General features: G+C 50.4%; 1 protein-coding gene across 3 annotated transcripts; it reads right to left on the bottom strand.

The window, feature by feature from the left end:
* Nucleotides 1-767: 767 nt before the first annotated feature.
* AGAP2 (ArfGAP with GTPase domain, ankyrin repeat and PH domain 2) lies at nucleotides 768-13,369 on the bottom strand. Of its 3 annotated transcripts, none has more exons than XM_051961865.1 (19): nucleotides 12,088-13,369; nucleotides 9,815-9,873; nucleotides 8,618-8,705; nucleotides 8,419-8,504; nucleotides 8,077-8,224; nucleotides 7,415-7,549; nucleotides 6,672-6,781; nucleotides 6,254-6,412; nucleotides 5,958-6,044; nucleotides 5,748-5,852; nucleotides 5,092-5,254; nucleotides 4,728-4,844; nucleotides 4,358-4,486; nucleotides 3,579-3,638; nucleotides 3,194-3,342; nucleotides 2,725-2,815; nucleotides 2,231-2,453; nucleotides 1,837-2,092; nucleotides 768-1,486 (listed from the first exon to the last, which is right to left on the bottom strand). In XM_051961865.1, the coding sequence occupies exons 1-19, from the start codon at nucleotides 13,217-13,219 to the stop codon at nucleotides 1,280-1,282; spliced, it is 3,504 nt and encodes a 1,167-aa protein (XP_051817825.1). In that variant the 5' UTR covers nucleotides 13,220-13,369; the 3' UTR covers nucleotides 768-1,279. The 3 variants fall into 3 exon arrangements, with proteins under 3 accessions (XP_051817825.1, XP_051817826.1, XP_051817827.1); XM_051961866.1 differs by having other exon boundaries at nucleotides 4,728-4,841; nucleotides 12,088-13,368; XM_051961867.1 differs by lacking the exon at nucleotides 3,579-3,638.
* Between the last annotated feature and the right edge of the window lie 3,789 nt (nucleotides 13,370-17,158).

Raw genomic sequence — 17,158 nt, 5'->3', positions numbered from 1 at the left:
TGGAAAGTTTCAGGGAGTCTGGTGGGGGAAGGGGCGGGAGGCTGGATCTAGAGCTTCTCCTGCAAGAGGGAGGGGAAGGTGAAACTTGGGGGAGAAGGGAGTCCCGTGGTTGGGGTGTCCTCTGGCTCAGGACACCACGGGGCTCTGGACAGTCACAGTTAGGCAGTCACAGTCACAGACACTCACAACCCAAGAGCACCCCCCACCCCCCAAGTTTCCCCCAACCCACCCCCCCTCCCCACGGCCCAGCCCTCCCCCCTCCCCAGCCCCCTCTCCCAAGGGGGCACAAAGCAATAAATTACAATTTCCTCCCCAGTTCCATGAGCCCCCATCTCATTCATCACCCCTCTCTAGCTGTTGTGGAGAGAGGAAGCCAGGCCTCTGGCTCCCCAGCCCTAGTCCATCCTTTGGTGGATGTGAGCGTGGCTGTGGGTGTGTAGGGAGGGAATCTTTATTTTAGCCTCCCCCCCATTGGTCCCTTTCACGGAAAGGGTTGGGGTCCCCACCCCCATGGGTAGCCGGGGTCCTGCCCCTCGCTGCCCACTTCCCCTGTTGTTGGGCAGTGAAGTCAGGTATGGAGGGAGTGGGAAGGGCCCGTGAACAAGCCTTCTATCCCCCAGAATTACCCTCAGCTCCCATGACCAGCGCCCCCTCCCCCACCCCAACACCTTGATACCTTCCCCTCTCCCCAGGAGCCAGCCTGGGCATAGGACTCTGGGGGCCGAACTGTCCAACGAATGGGGGCGGGGAGGAAGCGTGAGTCATCCTGGATCTGAAGCGCAAACTTCTTTTTCCCCCTTTCCCAGGAGCCAGCAGAGGGTAGGTCCAAGAGCCCAGTGTTAAAGTAGCAAAGGTCAATCTCCCTTCCCAAACGCTAGCAGGAACACGGAGAGTTCCCGAGGTGGAGAGAGAGAAATCGGTCGTGTCCGGCTGGGGAACCCGGGCTGTTAATGCGCACAAAAGGGTCTCCGTGCCTCGGCTAGGGAGAGTGCGGGAGACTGTATCCCTTGGAGAGGGGAAGGTTGGGAGGGAACAGATAAGGGAAAGAGAGGGTGCCGTAGGGGGTGAGGGTTCAGTGTCCGTTGTGTGTGCGTGGTGGGATACGTGCCCGTGGAGAAGGGAGGAGGGAATCTGTGTCCAACAGTCCACAAGGAGGGTGTCCGTGCTGGTCGGTGGTGGTGGCGTGGGGGGTGTGGGGGGCAGGTAGGGTCCCTTCCCGGAGCACAGAAGTTGGGGCAGGCTGTAGGGGAGTGTGGGTGTGTCTGTCCGCGTGGTGCCGCTATACCAGCGCGACGGGAGCATCGGCGCGGCCCACGCTTGCGGCGCTGCTCCTCCGCCGGGGACTGGGGGTGGTGGCCCCGCTGCCTCCTTCCCCGGGGCAGCCGTGCTGCAGCAGGATGTCCGCACAGAGCTGGCTCCCGGCTCGCCGAGCGTAGAACAATGCGGTGCGGCCCTGGGCATCCCGAGCGGATACGTCGGCGCCGTACTGGGAAGAAGAGGAGACAGGTTTTGGAAGAAGGGCAACAAAACAACCACTCACCGGGAAATAGAAACTATTGTGAAAACCGGGGCAGTGTATCAGCGAAACGGATACATTTTAAAAGGATTTCAAGATGAGTAGTTATGTCTCAGAGGTCCTTCTCCCTGTCCCTCCTCAGCACTGACACTGATCCTTGTGGATCTCCCCTACCCCCAGTCTGATTCTAGTTCTAAAGTGGACAGAGAAGAGACAGATTGGAAAGCCGCTTTTCTGTCCTCGGTATTCTGAGCGCTTTCCTCTTTGACCTTCCTCGATTATCTAAGAAGGCTTCCTGATCCGTTCTCCCTTCCACGTACCCAGACTAGCAGCTGCGTGATGACCACGTGAGCGAGTTCTGCCGCGAGGTGGAGCGGGGAACGGAGCTGTGGGTCCCCCACGTCGCTGTCCAGCGGTCCATGCCGCGCGTGGGCCAGGAGCAATAGCACCCCAGCAACATCCTGAGCCTGCACTGCGGCCCAGAGGCGGCGGCCCAGGGGCTCTTCCGGGCCTCCCAGCGGGGCCAGGAACAGCAGTTGCTCATACTTGGCCCGGATCCACGACTCTCGCTCCTCCCTGAGAAGACGTGAACATTGATAGAGGTTCGGGAGAGGGCAATAAGAAGGTCCCCTTCTTCCTCAAAAATTGCCTTTCCCATTCGCAAACCTACTCCCCACCGCTTTTCCACCCTTTCTTCTCCCTGACTGCTTGCACCTGGAGGATTCCCGCGTGGGCTTGGCTCGGCCTCTAGTGTCGCTCTCCCATATGAGATTGGCCGTCTCGTTGCCGATTGCTGTCAGCACCAGGGTCAGCTCCCGCGGCCAGTCATCCAAATCCAGAGATCTAACGCGCGACAGGTGAGTGCCCAGATTTCGATGGATTCCCGAACACTCAATGCAGATTAGCGCGCCCAGGTTCAGACTTGCCCAGGTGGGATCTGGGGGTAGCACAAAGTCCATGGGTAATTGTCACAATGTTGGTCAGATACCCCCTTCCTCAAACTTTCCGGACCTCGGTCTCTTTTCTTCCTCACCTCGTGAAGAGATTAGATTCTCTTTTCCTTTCCTGCCTTTCCCCGAATCCTAGCCCCATTCCTCTTCCAGGTCCCTTTGTTTCCCTACATAAACATACCCACCAACCCAGCCAAATGTCCTAACCCGAGCCTCCCCGACCCCCACCTTTCACTCATATGTTCCACCCTCACTCACTGGGAGCTCCGCAGTCCACACACAACGAGTTTCCCTTTGCATTCCTAATCGCCTGGATTGCCACAGCCTCGCTCTGACTGTCAGTGCGTAGCTAAGGGAAAAAGGAAACGTGGGGTTACCAGTTAACCTAGTAGGAAACTCCCTTTAAGCCTGAGGCTGGAGGGGTTCTATCGGGCTCAGTGCATATTTAGAGGGAGGCAGGACCTTAGAGATCATTTAGTCTACCCTCACTATGTTACAGGAGAGGAAACAGATTCACGTTTAAGCTATATCCAAATTTATATGACCGTAAGAGGCAAGAGTGTATATCGAAGACTGGATTTTGTTGTTGTTGTTGTTAACCACAAACCCAAAACTCTTTTCTTAATAGTTCTTTCTGTGAGATATGTTCCTCAACCCTTACCCACAATTTAAGTATCCCTCCTCAGGCTCTGACTCCTCTATTTTACCTTTCCTCTCCTGTCCTCACCTTGACCTTGCTGCTTTCACAGCATTGCAGACTGGCCAATATTTGGCTCTCGATAGCCTGAACCCAGGAGTCTCGCTCTTCGAAGCTCCCAGCTTCGAAATGCCAGGTCTGTCCAGTGCTTGATACAATCAGGAATTCGAAGTTTTCCTCTGAGAGGGAGGGTAGAACAGGATGATATAATTCTTAACACATTATTCTCCCCAAACCCTCTCCCCACCTCCCTAGACGGTCATCCCAGGACCCCTGCAGGGTGGGGATGGGAGCAGTATGGGAGAGGGGAAGAAGAATGGGGTAGCAGGAAGCCCACGCACATGCAGGGGAAGCAAGTGCAACCCAACCCCTACACCCCATCTGAATGCCCTTCCCAATTTCCCCACTTTATTACCTGCTTTATAAATATTTCTTAAACTACCAAAGGATTTTAGTTTCCACATTTTGCGCTTGGCTGGTTTCCCGAAGCGAAGGAGACAGACAAGAGAAATAGAGATAGAAGAGACAGAGAAAAAGAGACAGGGGGAAAAGGGGAGGGGGGAGAGACAGAGATAAATACAGAGAGACAGAGACATCGAGAGAGGCAGATTTAGACACACAGAGAAAATAAGAGTAACAAAGAGTAAGAAGAAAAGAGAGAAGAGAAGAGGAAAGGAAAGGAAAGGAGAGGGTAAACAAAGGTGATGGGAAAAATAAAGACAGACAGATAGGGAGAAAAAGCAGAACTAAAGGTCAGTGGCCCCAGAGCAGAGTGGAGAAAAAGCAGAGAGCAGTGAAAGTAGGGAGATCTGGAATCCAGGCCCTGAGCAACAGGGGCTGAAAATAAGGTGTGCGTGTGAGGGGGAGTATGAGGTAATGAATTGAGAGGAACAGATACTAAGGGGAGCAGGAAGGAAGGGTTAAGATCTCAGTGAGCTTTGGGGAGAGAAGGACTGAGGTTGGAGGGCTGGGAAGAGAAAGATGGGGGTCATTTGGAGAGAAAGGGGCAGGAGCTGTGGGTTCACTACGGAGAAGGGCAGGGGCTGAGGGATGCCCGTTTTTCTTTTAAACAAAATGCTCATATTGATATAAAAATATGCAAAAGAAAACACAAGTCAGGCTCTTTTTCTGCACCACCCCAGGACCTCCAATCAGGTGGGAGTAAAAATTAAGACTGCCTGACCATGGCCTCACCTTCAGCCTGCCCAGCAGAGCCTTCTGTCTTTGATGGTGTGGTCAGTTTTTTCCGTCTCTGTTTCTTTACCATGGGAGAAGGTGGAGGTTCTCTACTCAGAGGGCTTAAATCTCCAGATGGTGTACAATCTTTGGGAGGATACATAATTGACTCAGTTTCCCTTGAGTTAGCTTTGCCCACTTCATAATGAAAAAAATCCTTTTCCATAAAAGACACCCTTCCTCCCCCCTTTTCTCAGATAAATAAATATGTATCTCTCTCATCTATATTCCTCCCTCTTCTCAAGGATGCTCCACTACAGCAACTTCCATTCTTATCCCCATTTTGGCCAGAAGTGAGTATTTAGTTTTGGAAAGAGGCAAGACTGACCAGTACTGAGGGCTCGGGCCAGGTTCCGATCTGGCTTCAGTAGATTCTTTGTTGTCTGGTCCTGGGGTAGCTGCAGGGAACTGGGGCTGGGAGTAGGGGTAGGAGTGGGAATGTCTGCTAATTGGAAAGAATTTGAGGAAAGAAAGGGAAATTTGCAATTAAGATTCCTTCATTCTTTGGTCCCCCCTTCCCCAGTCTCCTGCTTTTACCACCTCTCTTTCTCATCCCTCCCCAGCCTATATCTCCTCATTTACCTGCCCCTCTACTTCATTTATCCCTCCTACTTCCCCTACCTTACTTCCCTACTGATCTATTCCCAAGATCTTTTCCCTTTCCCTTTCTTCCCTGACCCTACCCTCCTTACCTGTGCCTTCAGCCATCTGGACGGTGCTCATATCCTTGACAAGCCCATTGATGCTGGCAGAGGGACCAAAGGCTGAGATGGCCCGAGGAGGTCGTTTGCCTGGTACCTTTACTGTTGTCCGAAGCAAATCCATTTCCTTTCCATGGGTGCTGTGGATGTAATCCTGAGAGACAGAAGATTCCCACAAGGGACAAGAGAAAATGTCAGCATCACTGTAAACTTCCAGGGTGCTGGAAAACATTTAAATAAGGGTAATCTGATATTTAACTAGCACCTGAAAGATCGAAAAGATTGAACATCATCTCATTTGATTCTCCCCAAACCCCATGAAAGGTAAACACTACAGGTATCCCATTTTATGAATAGAGAAAATAAAGATTCCAGTTGATAATAACTGATGGCATTTAAAGGCAAATTTTTCCTGACTATAAATTTTCCCTGACTCCAAGTTGCCAATTCTTTCCTTCAAACATAAGCATTTCTGTACTACACATTGGAGATTAGTTAGAGGATGGAACAGAAGCTAATGAAAACCATGGGGTTTGGAGAGGGGAGATTTTATAGAGAGAGGTAACTGCAATTGACTGAGATTGTCCAGGTAATTCTAAAAGATTATAGAGGAGAAATTATCATTGCAGAGTGGGGGGGGCACTCACATTAATGCTGGGGTGGTAGAGTAAGAAGCCATTGCTTGATAGTGTCACATATTTTTTCTTCCATTCCTTGTTCAGAGAATTTCCACTTCGTTTCAGCAGGAAACTCTGGGGCAAGAATGAAAATGGGCCAAAAGAAAAGTTAAGATGCAATCTAGTGTAGGTCAGGTGCTCCCTCAAATTCAGTCACAGGATCCTTCCTAATCTGCCCACCTGCTTGATTGGAATTGCTCTGCCACTTCCTGCAGTCTCCCCTCGGCTGTCCAGGCTTCGCTTTTCAGAGTCACTGCCCCTGCGATTCTAGAATGGTTTACTATTATTAGACAGAGTAGACTGAGACAAAAAGTGGCAGATATCAGGAGAAGAAAGGAGGATGGGATGGAGAGAATGAGTGAACTGAGAAAGAGAGGTCAAAAGGACTGGTGGCCTATAGGAATTGGTGGAACAGGAAAGGGAGACACTAATGGAAGGACTGTTAGTGTAGACGGGTAGATCAGTGTATGCACTACCGCAAAGAGACTTGTCCGGCGTTTGGCTGCTCGGTGCAAAGATCCTGGCGTGCTCAGGCCAGCCACAGCAGCTGCCTCAGCTCGAAGCTCCCGATGACCAACATTGGGTGAGGAAGGGAGGGAGGAAGAATAGTCACTGGTATGCCCCCCGTTACTGGCCTGGAGAAAAGATATTTGAGTCAAAAGAAGAGTATCCTGAATTCCCTCAAACCCATATACATATAAAAATGGTAAACTGACTGGGAATTTCACCTGGGAGATGCAGTGTTACCTAGAATCAACATCACTTCCACCCCTCCTCATCATTTCCAAAACCCTACCCTTTACATGTTCTCCAGCATCTCTTGAACCCAACACAGTATTGTCACAGCCTCCTTTCTCCTGTCCCCTGTCATTTTCCCCAACTCATCCCTCTCACCTGCCCTGCTACAGGGGTGGAGGCGGCTGAGTGGCTGGGGGAGCTGGGCAGGGATTTGCAGGCAGCCAGGAGTTGTTGCTGTTTTCGCAAGGTCACAACCTTCTGGGCCACTATAGGAGGTTGGAGGAAAGCATAATAGTGCTTGACACTTGTTTACAATGCCTCTTCACATTCTCAGGTGCTGTCTCTGTCTCTGTCTTTGTCTCTTTCTATCTCTGTTTCTGTCTCTGTCTCTGTCTCTGTCTCTGTTTCTGTCTTTGTTTATGTCTTTGTCTCTGTCTCTTTCTATCTCTGTTTCTGTCTCTGTCTCTGTCTCTGTTTCTGTCTTTGTTTCTGTCTTTGTCTCTGTCTCTTTCTATCTCTGTTTCTGTCTCTGTCTGTCTCTCTCTCTGTCTCTCTCTCTCTCTCTCTCTCTCTCTCTCTCTCTCTCTCTCTCACACACACACACACACACACACACACACACACACATCCCTTGGACTTGTTAAAAAAAAAAACCCATACTGATGTCCCAATTCTCCACTCATCAACATATACTCTTATCCTTGTTCCCACATTAGCCCCATCAATTTCCCCAAGCTCCCTTTGCCTTCTATAATAAACAAGACTCTAAGAAGTTATCTTCATTTCCTTCAATCTCCCTTTTTCATTGTCACTCCTTTACTTTTTCCTCATCCCCACATCTTCAAGAATCTTATCCATGCAATAGTCCCACTCCCAAGGTAGCCATGCATCATTCTCACCCTCCTGGAAGACCCTGTCCACATTGAGCCCATAGGTGGCACAAGTCTCATAGTAGCTGCAGCGCTTCATTTCCCCACATAGAGCTCGGGCACGAGCATCCCCCACAACCCGGGGGGAGGAAGCACTAATCCTGTCTGGTGGGGAGAGAAGATATGTGAGCAAATAATACATTCCTACTTTCACTCTGCCTTTACTGCTTTTTGTCCCATAAAGACTTTCACAGAATTACCATATCTTAGAGTAATAAAGAAACTAAGGTCATGTGGTCCCACCTTGCCTTGAATAGAAATCCTCTCTATATTGGTCCCAACAAGTGTCCTCCAGCCTTTCATTTTGGTGATGGGAAACCCACTGACTCTTTAGTCAGCTCATTTCCTGTGTAATGGCTCTGAATGTTACTTTTTTCTTTCTATTGAGTTAAATTCTACCTTCTTGTTACTTTCATTGCCCCCAGTTTTGACCTCTAGAGCCATTCCAAGCAAGTCTAATATCTAATATCTCTTTTACATGACAGCCTTTTAAATACTTGAACACATCAACCATTTTCTCCTAGGTTTTCTAGATGGCTACACATCTCTCAATATTGAGCAACTACTTGGGACTCCTCTGGATTTTTCAGTTCCTTTCCTATAGGTCTGCCCTTTCCCCAGAATCTTTTTACCTTGTGTCCCCACCAGTGCTAGAGCCAGGCCTCCCCGACTCTCCCCACGTAGGGAGTTTAGCTGTACATGGAGACGACTCACAGCCTGGAAACTGTTCTCATCCTCCAAGCTGAAGACAAAAATGACAGCATCTGCCCAGCCTGAAAACTGGATAAGAGACAAACGAGGGGTCAGGTAAAAAGAGGAATCCTTCCTCATAATTCCCAAGACTCTACCAAAAGTGAGAACTAAGAAGGGCTGAAGCAAGAAAAAGATCACCGCCATTCTCTGATTCTACCTCAAATTTGCTTCCTCAGAAGTCTATTACCCAGTCTCCTCTCTGTTTTCTCATCTCTATTCACCTTGGCATCTGGTGCCCCTGCTTCCTCTCGGATCAGCAACAGGTGACTTTGTCCATCCACTAACATCTCCTTCTTATGCTGCTCACCTGTCAAAGATTATTAGGGTGATAGCAGGGAAGGTTGTATAGTTTGGCCCTTTATTCAAAGATTTCTTGACCCCTTTCTCCCACCCATTTCTTTTTAATTCCCAAGGACTCACTCTCTGTCTTCTCTAGCACCTGGTAAGAACCAGTCAGGAATCTGTGAATGAGCGATGACTTCCCACTCCGGGCATCACCCAGTACCCCCTGTGGATAAGGGAATGATATAAAGTCACAGGTGGAACAAAGATCTCAAGAACGAAGTCTGGGGTCTGGGATGGTGGGAAAATGTTATCCTTGTTGAATCTGAAATGACTGACAGTGGACAATCATCCAAGGAGACATAATGTGGAGACTGGATAAGAGCCTGGGAGAAGGCACGAGAAGATAAGAGAGCATCATAATGTATTGGAAGGACCCCTGGACACTGGACTTCAAGTCAAAAAGCTTGAGGATTAGTCCCGGCTTGCTATCTATGTGATCTTGGACAAATTACTCCATCTTTATGGACCTCAGTCTTTTCATTGGTAGAATGAGCTTATTGAATTAGAATCTTCAGGGGTCCTCAAACTACGGCTCGTGGGCCAGATGCAGCAGCTGAGGACATTTATCCCCCTCACCCAGGGCCATGAAGTTTCTTTATTTGAAGGCCCACAGAACAAAGTTTTTGTTTTTACTATAGTCCGGACCTCCAACAGTCTGAGAGACAGTGAACTAGTCCTCTATTTAAAAAGTTTGAGGACCCCTGATTTTATGTCTAAACTTTCTTAGAACTTTGATGTGGCATAATTCTATAGTGGGAGTGTTATAAAGGGGATTTCTATTCAGATATGGGTTGAACTAGATAAGATTCTTTTCAGCTCTGAGATTTTCTGATTCTAAAATGAGAAAATTACCCAAGGATCAGCGTGAACCTCAATAAACACCCACAAAATGGAGTCTCTTATTCAAAGGGACAGAGAGTAAGAAATAACCACTCTCAAATCAGTTACAATGTTGTTTCAAGTTTTTGGACTACAGAAGACCTTATTTAAGGAAATGGCTGAAGGAGATACTAAAATAAGGAGAAGCCGGAAGGTGAGAAGAGAAAAGCATAGGAAGAACAGAAAGAGAAACTAAATGGGGATAAGATAGAAAAAAAAAGAGGAGTTGATATGGAATGATAGTATATAGGACTATGAAAAGAAAGATTTTGAAGAATGACAATCCACCATTCCTTTTCTACCTAGAAAGAGAGGTGAGGGATTGGTTGAGATGTGGGAAAGAGTAAAACTTGGAAGGATTTTTCCCATAATCAATGATACTGGCTCACATACCAGACGAAGTTCAGGGATGGATCGGCTCAAAGTCCATTCCTGGCTGTTGACCACAGCTTCTGAAAGAAGAGAGTAAATGGGAGATGTTTAGATCTGGCCTTTCAGACCTGATGGACAAAGCCCACATGGAAATGAAAAGAGAGCACTTCAGCAACACACACACACACACACACACACACACACACACACACACACGCAGGTAAACTCCTATACCTTTCTGCCTGTTTATTCTTCCTTCTGACCTTTACCCCCCCCCAAAAAAAAAAAGATAGGTCACTTCCCTTGGGTTGAAAAAGCTAGGGAATAAGATGCTAAGACAGTGGTCCACACTCCGCCCCCATGAAGCTTGCTTTCCCCACAGCTGTTGCTGCCGCTCAGAGGTTGCTTAGCAACAGAACCAGAGAGACAAAAATACTTCACATTGGCATCTCCCTTAAAGCACATCCCCAAATGCGTGTCCCCCCACATCCCAGCCCAAAAGAACTGGTGTCTGCTAAGGGCAGGATAGCCCTTTCTCTAAGAAGAGGGCCAGGAGAATCCAGCCGGTTTACAATGTGAGGGGGTGGGGTTGATTCCAAGGGAAGACCAAGCATGAAGTTAGGTGAAGGATTTGAGTAGAAGATGGAAGCAAGAGAAAAAAGAGAACCTCTCAACCTCTATTTCTTTGAGAAAGGAAACTGAGACTTTCAATAGCGGTGATAAGGATGACCCCTTTCAAGGTCACATGTACATATCAGACCCCACACTTTCCAAACTTAATTGAAAGGAAAGAACCAAGATTCTTTAAAAAGTCACCTGCTTTTTCATCCCTCTAGGATTTTTCCAGGTCAGAACCTCAGTAGCAAATCAGAAAGAGGAAATTCAAGGGGGTTTGGGGAGCATCATCTTCCTAAAATTTGCTCTCTTCCTCATTCCTCTATGGGCAGGTCACAAATCCAATAACAAATCGGGAAAGCGAAGTTCAGAGGGAACAGAGAACATCAACCCTTTCTAATTATGAGCTACAACAAGATGCTGTTGGGAAAGTGCTTTGGGAAGCTTCTTCCATCCCTGTCCCCTCAGATCCCTTGTTCCTGCCTTGTTCCAGTCCGCCTGGTCCCCTGTGTCTGACAGCCTGACACTGGAGGCCCGGACGTTCCCAGGGTGGAGCAGCTGCAGTGGGAGCAAGCGGATCTGAAGCCATCTGCTCCTGACAGCTCCAGAGCCAAACTCTGGGCCACTACCCCCGCTCCCTGACAGCTTCCCAGGAGAGGGAACAGACCCACCCCGCCCCTATCCCCATCTCAAGTCCAATAAAGCCAAAGCCCCCAATCCAAAAAATACAACCCGAGCATGAACTTCTGTGCAGACCCCAGCTGATCTGAACTTGCCTCTTCATGGGAGAGGGGAGGGTAAGTGGGAAGTGAGGTTCCCCCTATCATATTCCTCCCCCATCTCCAGCTCTCTACCCCCTACAACTTTGCAGTTTCAGTTTCCAGTAGTTTCAGCCCACACATTTCCATTCCATTCCACTCCTTCTGCTTCCAGGACATTGAGCAAAAGACAAAATCCCTGCCATATCACTCGACAGCTCCTCAGGAGGACTTGTACAGGTGAGTGGCTGCCTGCAAACTAGTTATTATGGAGTCTCCTGGCACCAAGTACACAGAATCACAGATTTCCTCCCAAGTACACAGGATCACAGACTTTCTCCCAGTTCTCTTAATCCTCATTTTTTCACCAAATTCCCTTGGGGGGGGGGGTTTCAGACATAATACATATAGTCCCATTTCTCTGTTGTAAGTACCAGGCAAAAGCTGAAATCAGGGATACCTGGTTACCTGGGGGGAATCTGCAAAAAATGGTTAATTCTCACCCTGACCAAGGACACATTTTCCCAGAGGGCTTGATTCTTCCTCCTTGGGACCTATAGTCAGACACACAAATTAGCCACTCCCCCTTAATCAAACTCTGGCTCTCATTCCCTCTAGTCTTCAAAGGACACCCAATAGTTCCTGTTGCATCCTTCCACACATGGTCAAACACTGAGAGGTCATCAAGAGGTGAGCAAGAGCCCAGATGTCCTTAAAGTCCAATTTCTTTCCTTCAGGCCTATACTCTCAATCAAGCTTCTCTTACAGGTTGTACTGTTAGAGTTAGAATAATAATAACTGACATTTATATAAGTCTTTTGGGCTTGCAAAGCTTTTAAATTGAGGTCCTAGCCTTGACATATTTCATGCCCTATGATTCAATTTTTTCCCTCCCCCTTCCCTTTCCTTAGCCTTACTCACTCGGGGAGGCACGAAGCTCTACAGCCAGCAGCTCACGGGACCCACTGCTGGAGGTGAGGCCTGGGGGTCCAGGAGATGGCCCTGGACCTGGAGGTCCCCCGGTACTCTTGGTGAAGATGCCACTGATGAATTTGAGCATCTTCCGGTCGCGGGTGGAGGCACGACCCCCCTCCCGGCCCCGTTTCAGCCCAGGTGCAGGTGGCTCCAGAGTGATAGGAGGTGCAGGCCCTGGGGGAAGCCCGGGAGAGGTGGCAGAGGCAGCTGGAGAGGCAGCTGGAGTTGCTGGGGTCGCTTGAGGAGGAGGAGAGCCAGCGGGTTGCCCAGGGTGCAAGTCACTGTTGTCCAGCGTCTTACTCTTGCCTTTTCGTGGAGACAACTTTCCTCGGGCTCCAGCCCCCTGGACGGCTGCAGCACCTGCCCCGACGGCAGTACCAACTCCGGCTGGGGCTCCGGCCCCAGCACTGCTTTTTGACCCCTTGACCCGCGGCTTGCCCTCGCTCTCTGGCCATGATAGGCGACTCCCTGCAGTCTTTCCCCCTCCAGCTTTGCCCCCACTTGTGGTTACCGTCTTGCAAGGCTTTGGGGCAGGTGGGGGGGGCGCCACTTTGAGTCGGCGGTTGCCGGTGCCGGGGTGGGGGGAAGAAGAACCTGGGACGCCTCCCCCACCCCGGCTCTCTGGCTCTGGTCCCCCCCAGCTTGGGCTGCTGAGTAGAGGGCGCCGGGAGGAAGTGGAGCCCCCCCCAGGTTTGGGGTCCGGGCTCAGTCCCCCGGAGACTGGGGGTACTGGGGGGGCGGCCCAAAGAGAGAGGCGGCGACCCGGAGCAGGGGAAACAGGACAGGCTGGGCTAGCTGGAGCAGGGGACAGGGAAAGGGTCTCCGTCCCTGTCCCCGCGCTGCTGGTGCTGATCCACAGAGCATCTTGCCGGTGGAAGAGACGTTCTTGCCGCTTCTTGCCGGCCTCATCTGCGCCCCGAGGGCTTCCAGGTTCTCCCCCCTCTGGTGCCCTGACTATCGGGGCCCCAGCCCCTGATGGTGAGGGAGGCGGTGGAGGCACAGACTCAAGCTTGACCAGGGTCAGCGAGATGAGGTAGGTCGTTGTCCGGCGCTGAAGCGCGCCCGCACCCCGGCTCATGGGGCCCCGAAACCCCCGGGCTGGGGTGGGAAGGGGGCTTCCCCCAAATTGGCTCAGGGAGGCCCGGCCATGGGGTAGCTCTGCGTGCTTGCCGCTGGACTCAGTCCCCTGTTCAACCCCCGCCCAGGCTCCTAGGTCCCCGCCGCCTCCGCCTATTCGGAGAGCGCCCCCCTCCCATCACACAGGGCTCCTCCTCTCCATGCCCCCCACCCTGCACCCCCAACCCTTTCCGAGGCCCGGGACCTTTAGTGCGGCTCTCAGGAGGCGAGGGCGTAACCTCGCATCCCCCAAGGATAGAAGCAGAGATAGAGTCTTGAAGGGGAAGGCTTGAGAGAGTAGGAGGGGGTGGACAGGGCAAATAGGCGACGTGGGGGAAACAGAGATGCCAGGGAAGGGGGCAGGCAGAAGAGACAGAGTGCGGGGGCGATGAGGTTTGGCGGGTTGGGGGTGTGCTTAGGAGAAGGGTGGAGGATGGAGATCAGGGGAAAGGGACTGGGGGTGGGGTCCAGATGAAGGGGATGTAAGGGGTGAGGGAAATGCGGTGGATACGCGGGGGCGCAGGGAGGATAGGATGCAGGATGGAGATGTAATGAGAAGGCGGTGGGGGGAAGGATGCAGGAGGATGCGGGAGGATGATGGGGGCCGGAGGGTCTAGGGGAGGGAGGGGTTTGGGGTCTAGGCGAGGGTCCAGGGATTCGCGGGGGTTCACCGGGACTCGGCTTGGTCCGGATGCGCGATGTATCCGGGTGCTCCCCTCACACTGAGGAGGAGGCGGCCCCCTGCCGCCCCCCCCTCCCAACCAAATCTCCCCCCTACCTCCCCACCACACACATACACACACACACCAGCCCGGCTGTCTAAATGGAAGGTGCGAAATCCAGAACTGGATTTCCCTCCTAAGCCCCGGACTGGATTCCTCCCCAAATCTCGGACTGGATTTAAACAGACTAAGTCATGCCCCTCTCCTCCCCCGCTCCCCCCGCATTCCACTCCCCGCTTTTGCCCTTCTTGGAGCAGCTGGACGTGATGATGAAAGGGGGTCCGTGAATGTAGATGGAAGGTCAGTAACTATAACCGCGAAAAGCATCAGTTCTGCCCCTTTGCCAATTCGGGGGGGAAGAGACGTTTTTTGAAGAACGAAGTTCGGAAGCCTCTCGACCCTGCTCTCCTAAGAGACCTAAGAGACCTAAGGGGTGAGGACCTCGAGCCGAACTAGGACTTCGGCTATTCTCCTTCAGTAAAGCGAGTGCATGGGAACGATTCCTACGGTAAATCCTTAGTTCCCTTTCACCCTCGCGGGGATGTAGGCTACTACTACCCAATCCTAAACCTGTCCTGGAGTGAATTTGGCATTCCAAGTTCCCAGCTACCCCCGAGGACACGGAACAGGGCACCAAGTTGTTTGGCGGAAGGTAGGGAGCCTTCCCTACCAGGGCACAGTAAATCAAAGACTCCCCAGCGGAGAGGAGGATGTAAATCTGTGGCATTACACCCCTCCACTCTCACAAAAATGCATTCTGTAGCCATGGCAACCATGGCTCGGAAAGTACCCGGGAAACTGCGGGAATAATGGGTAGAGGGATCAGTGGAAGGAAGGGAAATCAAAGAGGGTCTCTGGAGAAAGGGAAAGGAACAGGTTGTTGATGAAAAAGTTGGGGTGAAGAAAACCCCACTTTGGTATTACTCCCCAACAACGTAGGCGTGTACATTAGTGTGTTTGTCAGGAAGATGGCGGTTCACCTAGGGAGTGGGAGCCGAAAACTCCCAGGTTCCCATTTTCCTTAGGTTTGTAGACTTTTTTGGAAGGGGAATAGAATGGGAGTAGAGTAGAGGGGGGGGGTCTATAAATCTCCTAGTACTCTAAATCAGAGGATTCATATTCTTCCTAGAAAAGGGACAAAGTGAATAACCCTGGGTCCTGCGCACTAGTGTAGGCACCTCGGAATTAGGGGGAAAGGCACTGGCTTCGGGACAGGATGCAGCAGGGACTGTACATAGCCTCTCCAGACCCCTCCTTCGAACCCTGGGGACCAAACATCCTCCCCATCTTCCTTTTCTTTCTTTTCCTCCCCCTGACGCAGCCTAGGCTATAATAAGAGTTGCCGTGGGCGGCTCTTGGAGGCAGGAGCCGCCGGCGAGCGGGGCCCGTATTGGGAACTAAACGGGGACCAGGTTGGGGAGGAGGAGGGAATCTGTTCTCTGAGCGGCTCTTGTACCCTACCTCCCTCAGCGCCCAACCTAGGGGTCGGCTTTCCCAGCTTTGCAAAATGACTTGGAGAAGCCGAGATGTCGCCCTCTCCTGGACACGGGCGCCTGTACACCTGGTTCTCTGTGATCCGTAGGGAATGAGGGTAGAGGAGTTGTCACCTCTAATTTTATTTTCCTATCCCTGGTCTTCGGTTTCTCTTTCTGTATAATAGGTACAACTATATCTGTAAGGAATTGTCACATCCCAGCCATCGCCAAGGAATTTCGGAGAAGGGAGCCTCCTCAGAGATAGATGCCTTTCCTCTTTCTCTTGGACAGAGCCTGGATATTGCCATCACAACCCACTCAAAACCTCTCCCTTCTCTGCTGAAAGGGGCAGAGCTTATGCTTGACCAGGCATATGTCCTCATCAGGCAGAGTTTCCAGAATGTCCCTGGGGGAATATATCTACTCTTACCACTCTAATTGAAGTTCCTACACCTGTCACTGAAATGCAATAAGTGCCCCGAGATAATGTAGAGAGGGAGAGGGAAAATGACCAGCATCCTCACCACCCAGGGGCCAACAGGACTAGTAACAGAATCGAAATAGCAATCTCTCAGTGGGAAACATGTGGATGGTAGCTTTTCCTCCTACTTTTTCCTCATTCTCTATAAAATAAGCTCTAGAAAAAATGGTCTTGGGCAAAGACCAAGATCTTGAGTAGCCCTCATCTCCTTTAGGCGACAGAAAACCACAAAGGCAGACAGTTGAGAGTAGAAAAAAATGAAGTAAATTGGAGGTGGGCTGAAGTTTATGCTGATTTTCACTTTACTCCCCTCTCTAATCCTGTCCCCACCTCCATCCTAAATTAAACTTGATTTGTTCTTGGTTAGTTCATTGACCTTTCAAATGTGGAGGCCGGAGAACTTTGAATCCAAAAGTCCAAACTGTTGATGGAAGCAGTGTGGAGTTCTGTAGTTGACTTGCTACTGCTTATGTCTTTCTCCCATCGTAGGCCCCCACCACAGGATTTGGGGGGTGAAAAGGCCCAGAAGGATGTGGCAGATGGTATTGCTATGGCAACACTTCCTCCCTATGTTGTCACTGCTTGCTGTAATAGTGCTAATGAGGTGAAGCGGAAGCTGGGGTGGGGAGACAGGAACAAGACAATATTGAGGAAAAGTGACAGAAGACAAGAGGGGGGGTTCTAGATTGGTGAGCTTGTATGTCCATAACTAGTGTGTTTCTGCATGTCTGACATTCTATCACTGTCTAAATATATAATATACATGTCTAAGAATCTGTGTGTGTATGTACACATATATTTGTCTCCTTGATGGTGGAAGCAAGTTCAGCAAGTGGGTACTAGGAATAAATCTGGGAATCAAATTATCTTGCCCCAGAATTCTTCTCACCTTAAGCCTCTTCCTATCCCTATCTCTCTAGATAAGGAAATAGGTCACTTAAAGCTACTAACTACCAGCAACTGTTCATGTTTTCCCATTCCTGAAAGTCACCTCATTAGTGACTTCTTATTAGAGACAGAGAGACAAGTGGGTCTTTTCCTGTCTCATCCCCCAACCTTAATAGTACTCTTTCCCCCAGAGTCCTTTTTGCCTTGGGAGATGAGGAGTTTGTGAAATTTGAGTTTGTGAAAACTCATTTGTGAAATCTGAATAGGTCAAAGCCCCCCTCCTCAGATCCTCAAATATACCCTCAGATTGGACATAAGGTCCACTCTCACCTCTA

This window comes from Antechinus flavipes, chromosome 5 (assembly GCF_016432865.1).
Source record: "Antechinus flavipes isolate AdamAnt ecotype Samford, QLD, Australia chromosome 5, AdamAnt_v2, whole genome shotgun sequence".
Lineage (NCBI taxonomy): Eukaryota > Metazoa > Chordata > Mammalia > Dasyuromorphia > Dasyuridae > Antechinus > Antechinus flavipes.
Note: the sequence above shows the minus strand (reverse complement) of the source record. Positions and strands in the feature narration are given on the sequence as shown.